Source organism: Rhineura floridana, chromosome 4, assembly GCF_030035675.1.
Source record: "Rhineura floridana isolate rRhiFlo1 chromosome 4, rRhiFlo1.hap2, whole genome shotgun sequence".
Classification (NCBI taxonomy): Eukaryota; Metazoa; Chordata; class Lepidosauria; order Squamata; family Rhineuridae; genus Rhineura; species Rhineura floridana.
Window position 1 is genome coordinate 92,863,981 of NC_084483.1, and position 12,297 is coordinate 92,876,277.

The 12,297-nt window shown below is 38.0% G+C and overlaps 2 protein-coding genes across 2 annotated transcripts; both read left to right on the plus strand.

Annotated features, from left to right (window-relative positions):
* The first annotated feature begins 1,034 nt into the window (after positions 1-1,034).
* Positions 1,035-4,661, plus strand: LOC133384160 (nephrocan-like). The gene is made up of 3 exons (XM_061626081.1): positions 1,035-1,097; positions 2,622-3,523; positions 4,214-4,661. Exons 1-3 carry the CDS (start codon positions 1,035-1,037, stop codon positions 4,659-4,661), a joined length of 1,413 nt encoding a protein of 470 aa, XP_061482065.1.
* A 2,899-nt stretch (positions 4,662-7,560) lies between these two features.
* Positions 7,561-11,187, plus strand: LOC133384161 (nephrocan-like). Its single transcript, XM_061626082.1, has 3 exons — positions 7,561-7,623; positions 9,148-10,049; positions 10,740-11,187. Exons 1-3 carry the CDS (start codon positions 7,561-7,563, stop codon positions 11,185-11,187), a joined length of 1,413 nt encoding a protein of 470 aa, XP_061482066.1.
* Positions 11,188-12,297: the final 1,110 nt, after the last annotated feature.

Consider the following 12,297-nt stretch of genomic DNA (forward strand, 5'->3'; position numbering starts at 1 on the left):
CTGTAAGAACAACCTTATTGTATGGTCAATTGCCCTTACTTTTATGCAGCCCTCTGTGTGTTGAGTCTAGTATTGTCTTTATCTTATTGGGACTACACCTGAGTAGGCAGTTTCTTGATGCCAGTATTTCTTATTTATACAGCCTGGTTATAAATATATTTGTTCAGAGGTGAAACCCATTGAGATCAGTGTAATTTGAGCCCTAGTAAATGTGTTTAGGATTGCAGTTTGAACTATGCCATTGAATTATCCAGCTTAGACAGAATGCTTTGGAGCAATATACATGGTCCCTGCAATAATATCTACTATTTTGGAAGTATAATATCTTTTTTGTGGGGGATGTTACCATATTGAGCCAGAGTTTGTAAGAGCTAGTGATGGGAAAATGTAAGGTAACAATCAAACCAATACTACCTTTAACATGCACAGATTTCCCTTCTTCCATCACAACCGGCATCTAAGGATATAGGCTTAACAGAACAGAGCTTATGATAATTTGGCAGGTCTGAGCCTCTAGGATTGCTCAAAATTATCTAGAGCTTCAGTTTCTTTTTTAAAATACCTTCAGACAGCAGATAATATGCTGTCACTATACCACCCACTGAAGAGTTGTGCTGCCCAGAGTAAATCTGGAATATGAAGCACTGATTAGCTTTGCCTTGTCAGCCATCCTCTTTGGGCCCATGCAGGCTAAAAAATAAAATAAAATAAAAATTAGCTCAGTAATTGCTGTTGCTTGGTAGTTCCCAGTATTAACCATTACTGCATGTGTGTTGTATGTGCTCATTCATACAGAACATTAGCCACAATTAAGGCTTATTACATAGCAACAAACCTTGGGTTTGCCACCAAATGTACCCTTGATAGGAAGCCATGACTGACTCCAGGTGTCTGACAAGTGTAGTTCTGGTATGTCTAGACAGATTTGTTGATTGCAGCCAAAATTTACTTGTAGTTCTTGTACATTAGACAGACCAATAAATGTTCTTGTACAAATAGATCTGCTCATCAGTATAAAATATAACCACAATAACATGGGCAAGAAAATAGTGTTTGCATGTCATGACCAGAAAAGAAAACTGAAGGTTCTTGTCAGTGTAATTAACTATTTTGCCAAATACTCACCTGATAGCCACTAGACAACACAAACGTGGAGAGTGCCTTTACATAAAAAGAGAAAGAAGCTCCTTTGATCTGTCTGCTTAAAAATCTGTTAATATAATGAGATGGTGCTAACATTTTATTGTGTGCTCTAAAAAACAGAAACTATCTCTGAAATAACTTATGAAGGTACTTCAAATAAAGCACACAATCTAGCCAAAATTAAGTAAAGTAATTTTAAAAAGAATGGTTTTACAACTCAAAACAGGTCACTACTATCAACAGAACAGTATTGTCATATATTAGATATCATCCACAATATTATAAAAGCATCAGTAATTCCATTTTTAGTGATTCAGTTCAGTAATTTCTTACTGCTAGATCATGAATAGACGTTTCTAAGTTCAACAGAGACATTCATTGCTAACTAAAGACACACAGTAATTTTAATTTTCATAACATATCCTAGTCTTTACCATGCAATCTTATACTCAGAAGTAAGTCCCATTTACTCCCAGGTAAATGGACATGGGATTGCAGCCGTATTGATGGTTCCATACCATCTTACTAGATGGGAAGCTTAACCATATAGGAAGTGTGCCAAGGTCTTTTTAACTGGTAGTCTAAGCAAGGACCAGCTCCATCTTTCCACTTGCCAACCAATGCAATTCTTTGTTGCTGTTAACCTGATAACCATTACATTTATAATTCATTATTACCTTTCTGCACCAAGTCCTCTGCATAAAAAAATCACAACCACACTGAAACATAGATACTAGAAGTGGGATCTGTGAGAACTGTCCTTTTTTCATTCACCAATTCTTTGTCACAGCTGTAACTTCATTTAGTTTTTAGTCTGAGTTTTTTCTCTTCCAAATATTTCTTTTTTAAAAAGTTGTATTACAAATACCATCTTCAGTACAAATCAAATAGGTACAAATATATGAAATAGACAAATACAGGACTGCCATCTTGCCCACTTATTCCTTACTAATATTTACTTCACAGTAAACATTATTATATAATTGTGCTGTCCCACTAATGTCACCAATGTAATCATATGCGTGTTTACTAAGAAGTAAATTTAATTGAGTTCAATGATTCTTACTCTCAGGTGTGCCCAGGACTGCATTAAAAGTGTTGTGTTTGTTTCAGGCCAAACCTCTAGAGCAGCCTTTCTCAACCAGTGTGCCTCCAGATGTTGTTGGACCACAACTCCCATCAGCCTCAGCCAGCATTGCCAAAGGCTGAGGCTGATGTGAGTTGTGGTCCAACAACATCTGGAGGCACACCGGTTGGGAAAGGCTGCTGTAGAGAGCTCCAGCTTGCCATGGAACATGTGCAAAATCCAGTTTGGCAGGATTGTGCTTACATATATTGTTGCTCTTGCATGATTCCTATTCATTAAATGAGATTTCAATATATGATATTCCTGATAATGTGTGACCATTCTATGGAACTAGATGCATTATTGAATTAGTTTTGCCAGAAATAATTTTGGTGTGGCTTTCGTCCCTTAGATCACTGATATCAGCAGAATGTCTGCCCTTGAAGAATTTGTCCTGACCTGCAGTAGGACAGAATCAGTGGAGAATAACACTTTCAAAACCCTGGGTGCCTTGAGGACCCTGGAACTTTGGAAAAATAAACTAAGCCACATACCTACCTCGCTCCCAGCAAGCCTTGAAGTACTGAAGCTTGGTGACAATTTAATAAGTGTTGTCCATGAATCTGATTTTGAAGGTTTACAAAAATTAAGGGTACTTGAAATACAAAGCAATTTGATTTTGGCTCTTTCTTTTAGTACTCTTTCCTCTCTTAGCAACTTGCAAAGTTTGACTTTGGATGGAAATAATATGGAATCCGCATCCGGAGCCCCCTCCCTTTCCAACCTAAAATATCTTAGCATGGAGAATAATAAGCTGCACTCTTTCTCAGGAAGCTTTTTTACATCTCTTCACAATTTGCTGTTTCTCAATTTAAATGGCAATTTCCTGACAAGCACCCCCTCAGATCTGCCGAAATCTTTGCTGTCACTGAAGTTAGAGAGAAACCAGCTTACAATGCTAACATTTGGAGATATGACACAATTGGCAAACTTGTCAGAGCTTTTCCTGTCTGAAAATCAGCTTTCATCACTTGATGGTGCACAGTTTCTTTTGAGTTTAACTAGGCTGGAGCTGTCTGGGAACAAACTCCGAACAATACCTCTCAGATTACCAGCCACACTACAGAAAGTTGACTGCAGCAATAACCTGATTGAGATGATAAAAGCACAAGAATTCCAGGCTCTACAGGACCTCAAGCATTTGTTCCTTGACAATAATATTGTTACTACATTTGAAGAAGGGGCACTTCAGAACTGCAGGCTACTGTCTAATCTAGCACTTGAACAAAATCTACTTAGTTCTATACCATTAAGGTAAGTGATTGTAGTAGACTCCCCTTCTCCATACCTGCAACAATCATAAGACAACTCTAGTTGGGCCACTGCAAAATACTGAAATGGCTGGGATAAGTGAAAGAGAGTGTGGTATAACAGGTAGAGGGTCAGCATAAGACTGTAGAAACCCAAGTTCAGATCCCCACTCAGCCATGACGTTCACTGGCATTCTGAAACTCTCAGATTCACCTGCCTCCCAGGCCTGTTGCAAGAATAACATTGTAGGTGGGGAAAGGACTAATGAGCTCAGTGATGGAATGGTGGGATATGAATCCAGTAAGGAATGAATAGTAATTTATAGTGGTTTGGGACAGATCAGCGTGTAAACAGCAGAGATGCCATTTGTTTCAGTCTGGTGGCCTGATTTCTAAAAACAGGCACTAGAACTCATGCCTCCAGGGAAACCATTCATTCTAATCCACCCTGTTCCAAATAGGAATCCTAATGAGCCCTTGCTCAAATTACACCCTAGTCTAGTTTATGTGCAAGAAATCAGCTTCAAATCACTGTTCTATTATCAAGCTGAGTGGGTGGCCATTGAGTAAGTCACTATTTCTCATCTTAATGACAGGCTTCTTGTGAGGCTAAAGGCGATAGGTATTGTAAAATATTTGTCATGTGTAAAGATGCTATAGGAAACATAAAACAATATGATTTGTTTTACTTCAGACTCCCACATACCCTAGCCAGATTGGATCTGAAAGGAAACAGCATAAAAAGAATTAAAGAGGAAGAACTGACTAATTTAAGGCTCCTACAGGTTTTAAATCTACGGAACAACAAGGTCTCCACCCTAGATCATAGTCTCTTCAAATATTTGCCTCGTCTCAGATACCTGTATCTGGATGGCAACCTATGGAACTGTACATGTGAATTCCTCCAAACCAGAAAGGTGCTCATGGCCAAAGGCATAGATGTTAAAGGGGGACAGTGTACAGCACCAGCAGAAAGTCAGGGGGAAAGCTGGATGTCTTCAAAAAGGATCCTGCATTTGTGTGTACACAACCATCTGTATTCGACAGAAGTGGGGAAAGAAACAGGAAAGAACATAAATGTTGATGATCCCTCAAGTCTCAGAGTAAACATGGATGATTATTATGATTATGAAATATATTGAGCACAAGTCTCTGCTAAATTTCTATGAGTGCTTTTCCATGTACCCCAGATTAATTCAATCCTCTCCAAAGAAATCTGAGATATTTCCACTTTAGCTAAAAATCATATGTATTCAGCTGCTTCTAAACCTGCTACAATCAATAGGCTTTGGTGCATCTAGGATTGACCTGATAAGCTTAGGTATATAATAAAATTGGACTGTTGCGGTCTTTCTTCCTTCATCCAAATGTTTTTTGGGGGGAGGAAGGGACAAACCTTGTGCAGTACTAATGTTATTGAGTCAACAATACTATAGGCTCCTCCATACGTACTTTTTTATTGTGCATTGATGATTTGTGTGCATGGTGGTACTGGGGCAGTTCCACAGTGTTTGCACCTAGAAAGGTATTGGGGCAAACACACTGTTTCGTTTCCAATAAGTGCATGTCCTGTAGCCCCCACTGAAATAAGGTGTACTCAATTTTACATCTAAAGGTCAAATCAATTATCCTCCTGGTTTTCGTGATTGGTGTAAATAGTCCAGCATAAGGCTATATATATGTTTCCTTTTGCCTGTAAAAATCATTCAAGAATTTATTTGATTGCTGCAGCATTGAAATTTTACACTTTTGGCGCATATAGAGTTTTTAGCAACTATAATGTGAGTAATTCTGCTGTTTTGCAGCTTTTAGATGATTTTCATAGAATCACATGTATTATGTGGGTTTATATTTATATTTATACATCCATGTATCTACATTTTTATTGCTGTGTATATATGGGTCAATTGCATGTGTATTTCCTAACAGGATTTTTTATTAAAAAAGCATGAGTTCCAACAATATAATGTAAGGGATTTTAATAGTTATTATGAACCTAATATACGTCTGTCCTAAGATATGTTTGTCCTGATGATGTTTTTCTGTTGGATTGTAGCCCCTGATGAAAGCCCTTGATGGGCTGAAACGCCTTGGGCATTTTATACTACAAGCCATTTCTTCATAGAAGATATATAATAAACATTTTGAAACTCCCTTCTTTGGCATTCTGGGTTTACACCCCTCCTTTTTTTTGTATTTCATTGTATGCCTTCCACCTTTTTTTCTATTTGAATGGAGATTTGAACCTGGATCTCCTCAACATTAAACAAGATAAGTAAATGCACATGAACAAACAGAGAGGTAAAACACAAACAATAACCACAATACCCAGACAATCTCTCAAGGTTTGTCATCAGTAACCCACAAATACCTGGGCAAATAAGGAATTAAAAATAATGCATTCAACTCATAACACTTCAGTTCTAGCATCAGAAAGTCATATACTATCATTCATAATATTATGAAATGTATGATGACATCACAGTTTTCCATTACCATTGAGAGAAACAAATCCAGTTTATCTGAGCATGTGTAAAGAAAACCTTTTTTTTGTACAAGGTCAATGAATGGTATTGGTGGTTTGCTGTGACATTGTTGCCAAATTCCCAGGAAAAAGAACTGCTTGGCCTACTCTTGTGTCTTTAACAGTTTTGATATGCAGATCTAGCTTTTACAGAGTGAAAGCTCTGCTATGACTTTCTTCTTCCGACAAGGCTTTTAGGTTGAGACCTATCCCAGTCTGCGTCTGTGTTAGAATTGCTTAATATGTTTTTTAATAAAGTTTTTAACCCTTTTTAAAAGTTGTTTTTTAAAACGTTTTTAACACTGTTTTGTTTTAATTTATTTTAAGATACGTTTTTATGATGTTTTAATGTGTTTTTAGCATTTTGTTTGCCGCCCTGGGCTCCTGCTGGGAGGAAGGGCGGGATACAAATTAAATAATAAATAAATATCACCAACAGCTACTTGCTGTAGTTTGCAGATCAAACCATTGTTGAAGGGACCACTGTAAGAACAACCTTATTGTATGGTCAATTGCCCTTACTTTTATGCAGCCCTCTGTGTGTTGAGTCTAGTATTGTCTTTATCTTATTGGGACTACACCTGAGTAGGCAGTTTCTTGATGCCAGTATTTCTTATTTATACAGCCTGGTTATAAATATATTTGTTCAGAGGTGAAACCCATTGAGATCAGTGTAATTTGAGCCCTAGTAAATGTGTTTAGGATTGCAGTTTGAACTATGCCATTGAATTATCCAGCTTAGACAGAATGCTTTGGAGCAATATACATGGTCCCTGCAATAATATGTACTATTTTGGAAGTATAATATCTTTTTTGTGGGGGATGTTACCATATTGAGCCAGAGTTTGTAAGAGCTAGTGATGGGAAAATGTAAGGTAACAATCAAACCAATACTACCTTTAACATGCACAGATTTCCCTTCTTCCATCACAACCGGCATCTAAGGATATAGGCTTAACAGAACAGAGCTTATGATAATTTGGCAGGTCTGAGCCTCTAGGATTGCTCAAAATTATCTAGAGCTTCAGTTTCTTTTTTAAAATACCTCCAGACAGCAGATAATATGCTGTCACTATACCTCCCACTGAAGAGTTGTGCTGCCCAGAGTAAATCTGGAATATGAAGCACTGATTAGCTTTGCCTTGTCAGCCATCCTCTTTGGGCCCATGCAGGCTAAAAAATAAAATAAAATAAAAATTAGCTCAGTAATTGCTGTTGCTTGGTAGTTCCCAGTATTAACCATTACTGCATGTGTGTTGTATGTGCTCATTCATACAGAACATTAGCCACAATTAAGGCTTATTACATAGCAACAAACCTTGGGTTTGCCACCAAATGTACCCTTGATAGGAAGCCATAACTGACTCCAGGTGTCTGACAAGTGTAGTTCTGGTATGTCTAGACAGATTTGTTGATTGCAGCCAAAATTTACTTGTAGTTCTTGTACATTAGACAGACCAATAAATGTTCTTGTACAAATAGATCTGCTCATCAGTATAAAATATAACCACAATAACATGGGCAAGAAAATAGTGTTTGCATGTCATGACCAGAAAAGAAAACTGAAGGTTCTTGTCAGTGTAATTGACTATTTTGCCAAATACTCACCTGATAGCCACTAGACAACACAAACGTGGAGAGTGCCTTTACATAAAAAGAGAAAGAAGCTCCTTTGATCTGTCTGCTTAAAAATCTGTTAATATAATGAGATGGTGCTAACATTTTATTGTGTGCTCTAAAAAACAGAAACTATCTCTGAAATAACTTATGAAGGTACTTCAAATAAAGCACACAATCTAGCCAAAATTAAGTAAAGTAATTTTAAAAAGAATGGTTTTACAACTCAAAACAGGTCACTACTATCAACAGAACAGTATTGTCATATATTAGATATCATCCACAATATTATAAAAGCATCAGTAATTCCATTTTTAGTGATTCAGTTCAGTAATTTCTTACTGCTAGATCATGAATAGACGTTTCTAAGTTCAACAGAGACACTCATTGCTAACTAAAGACACACAGTAATTTTAATTTTCATAACATATCCTAGCCTTTACCATGCAATCTTATACTCAGAAGTAAGTCCCATTTACTCCCAGGTAAATGGACATGGGATTGCAGCCGTATTGATGGTTCCGTACCATCTTACTAGATGGGAAGCTTAACCATATAGGAAGTGTGCCAAGGTCTTTTTAACTGGTAGTCTAAGCAAGGACCAGCTCCATCTTTCCACTTGCCAACCAATGCAATTCTTTGTTGCTGTTAACCTGATAACCATTACATTTATAATTCATTATTACCTTTCTGCACCAAGTCCTCTGCATAAAAAAATCACAACCACACTGAAACATAGATACTAGAAGTGGGATCTGTGAGAACTGTCCTTTTTTCATTCACCAATTCTTTGTCACAGCTGTAACTTCATTTAGTTTTTAGTCTGAGTTTTTTCTCTTCCAAATATTTCTTTTTTAAAAAGTTGTATTACAAATACCATCTTCAGTACAAATCAAATAGGTACAAATATATGAAATAGACAAATACAGGACTGCCATCTTGCCCACTTATTCTTTACTAATATTTACTTCACAGTAAACATTATTATATAATTGTGCTGTCCCACTAATGTCACCAATGTAATCATATGCGTGTTTACTAAGAAGTAAATTTAATTGAGTTCAATGATTCTTACTCTCAGGTGTGCCCAGGACTGCATTAAAAGTGTTGTGTTTGTTTCAGGCCAAACCTCTAGAGCAGCCTTTCTCAACCAGTGTGCCTCCAGATGTTGTTGGACCACAACTCCCATCAGCCTCAGCCAGCATTGCCAAAGGCTGAGGCTGATGGGAGTTGTGGTCCAACAACATCTGGAGGCACACCGGTTGGGAAAGGCTGCTGTAGAGAGCTCCAGCTTGCCATGGAACATGTGCAAAATCCAGTTTGGCAGGATTGTGCTTACATATATTGTTGCTCTTGCATGATTCCTATTCATTAAATGAGATTTCAATATATGATATTCCTGATAATGTGTGACCATTCTATGGAACTAGATGCATTATTGAATTAGTTTTGCCAGAAATAATTTTGGTGTGGCTTTCGTCCCTTAGATCACTGATATCAGCAGAATGTCTGCCCTTGAAGAATTTGTCCTGACCTGCAGTAGGACAGAATCAGTGGAGAATAACACTTTCAAAACCCTGGGTGCCTTGAGGACCCTGGAACTTTGGAAAAATAAACTAAGCCACATACCTACCTCGCTCCCAGCAAGCCTTGAAGTACTGAAGCTTGGTGACAATTTAGTAAGTGTTGTCCATGAATCTGATTTTGAAGGTTTACAAAAATTAAGGGTACTTGAAATACAAAGCAATTTGATTTTGGCTCTTTCTTTTAGTACTCTTTCCTCTCTTAGCAACTTGCAAAGATTGACTTTGGATGGAAATAATATGGAATCCGCGTCCGGAGCCCCCTCCCTTCCCAACCTAAAATATCTTAGCATGGAGAATAATAAGCTGCACTCTTTCTCAGGAAGCTTTTTTACATCTCTTCACAATTTGCTGTTTCTCAATTTAAATGGCAATTTCCTGACAAGCACCCCCTCAGATCTGCCGAAATCTTTGCTGTCACTGAAGTTAGAGAGAAACCAGCTTACAATGCTAACATTTGGAGATATGACACAATTGGCAAACTTGTCAGAGCTTTTCCTGTCTGAAAATCAGCTTTCATCACTTGATGGTGCACAGTTTCTTTTGAGTTTAACTAGGCTGGAGCTGTCTGGGAACAAACTCCGAACAATACCTCTCAGATTACCAGCCACACTACAGAAAGTTGACTGCAGCAATAACCTGATTGAGATGATAAAAGCACAAGAATTCCAGGCTCTACAGGACCTCAAGCATTTGTTCCTTGACAATAATATTGTTACTACATTTGAAGAAGGGGCACTTCAGAACTGCAGGCTACTGTCTAATCTAGCACTTGAACAAAATCTACTTAGTTCTATACCATTAAGGTAAGTGATTGTAGTAGACTCCCCTTCTCCATACCTGCAACAATCATAAGACAACTCTAGTTGGGCCACTGCAAAATACTGAAATGGCTGGGATAAGTGAAAGAGAGTGTGGTATAACAGGTAGAGGGTCAGCATAAGACTGTAGAAACCCAAGTTCAGATCCCCACTCAGCCATGACGTTCACTGGCATTCTGAAATTCTCAGATTCACCTGCCTCCCAGGCCTGTTGCAAGAATAACATTGTAGGTGGGGAAAGGACTAATGAGCTCAGTGATGGAATGGTGGGATATGAATCCAGTAAGGAATGAATAGTAATTTATAGTGGTTTGGGACAGATCAGCGTGTAAACAGCAGAGATGCCATTTGTTTCAGTCTGGTGGCCTGATTTCTAAAAACAGGCACTAGGACTCATGCCTCCAGGGAAACCATTCATTCTAATCCACCCTGTTCCAAATAGGAATCCTAATGAGCCCTTGCTCAAATTACACCCTAGTCTAGTTTATGTGCAAGAAATCAGCTTCAAATCACTGTTCTATTATCAAGCTGAGTGGGTGGCCATTGAGTAAGTCACTATTTCTCATCTTAATGACAGGCTTCTTGTGAGGCTAAAGGCGATAGGTATTGTAAAATATTTGTCATGTGTAAAGATGCTATAGGAAACATAAAACAATATGATTTGTTTTACTTCAGACTCCCACATACCCTAGTCAGATTGGATCTGAAAGGAAACAGCATAAAAAGAATTAAAGAGGAAGAACTGACTAATTTAAGGCTCCTACAGGTTTTAAATCTACAGAACAACAAGGTCTCCACCCTAGATCATAGTCTCTTCAAATATTTGCCTCGTCTCAGATACCTGTATCTAGATGGCAACCCATGGAACTGTACATGTGAATTCCTCCAAACCAGAAAGGTGCTCATGGCCAAAGGCATAGATGTTAAAGGGGGACAGTGTACAGCACCAGCAGAAAGCCAGGGGGAAAGCTGGATGTCTTCAAAAAGGATCCTGCATTTGTGTGTACACAACCATCTGTATTCGACAGAAGTGGGGAAAGAAACAGGAAAGAACATAAATGTTGATGATCCCTCAAGTCTCAGAGTAAACATGGATGATTATTATGATTATGAAATATATTGAGCACAAGTCTCTGCTAAATTTCTATGAGTGCTTTTCCATGTACCCCAGATTAATTCAATCCTCTCCAAAGAAATCTGAGATATTTCCACTTTAGCTAAAAATCATATGTATTCAGCTGCTTCTAAACCTACTACAATCAATAGGCTTTGGTGCATCTAGGATTGACCTGATAAGCTTAGGTATATAATAAAATTGGACTGTTGCGGTCTTTCTTCCTTCATCCAAATGTTTTTTGGGGGGAGGAAGGGACAAACCTTGTGCAGTACTAATGTTATTGAGTCAACAATACTATAGGCTCCTCCATACGTACTTTTTTATTGTGCATTGATGATTTGTGTGCATGGTGGTACTGGGGCAGTTCCACAGTGTTTGCACCTAGAAAGGTATTGGGGCAAACACACTGTTTCGTTTCCAATAAGTGCATGTCCTGTAGCCCCCACTGAAATCCTGTAACTTTTCATATGTTCCGGCGTGTTTTATTCCTGCACTCTGGCACAAGAGTGCCACATGCCAATAGCATGGTAACATTGGGGTAGCACTGTAGAATAACTGATAAAACAGAATAATATGTGGAGGTCCATTATAAATCCATGAATAATGCTCTATTATTGTGTCAACAGCATGTTGCTGAGTGCACCCGCAAAAAACAAAACAAACAAAAAGACATTAGTCTGTGGGGCCCTATAGAGGGTCACAATGTGGATAGATATTACAATTTACTACCTATACCAATAAATTGTATATAAACAAGATATTAATATTTGAGAGTGTGGGTAGGTGGCGGTATAGTGCTTTGAAATCACACTTTCATATGTATTTGATATGAGATGCCATTGGATAAACAAGAATGCAAAAACCTAGAAATTAATGAAGTACCAATGAAATTGACTGCACTAAATCTATGGTCATTTCCGCAGTGCATGTTTGTTCGCTCATAGTGAAAATACATAGTTATAGAATTTTTGTGTATGATGATCCACTAACCAAAGTTTACACCTCAGTGACTGGAAAAGAGAAGATAAGGCATGTAGGTTTGATCAGTGAATACGTATGCCAAGTTAATCCAAGCCAACATGACGTTCAGCGTCTGACTCACACTCCCATCGCTAG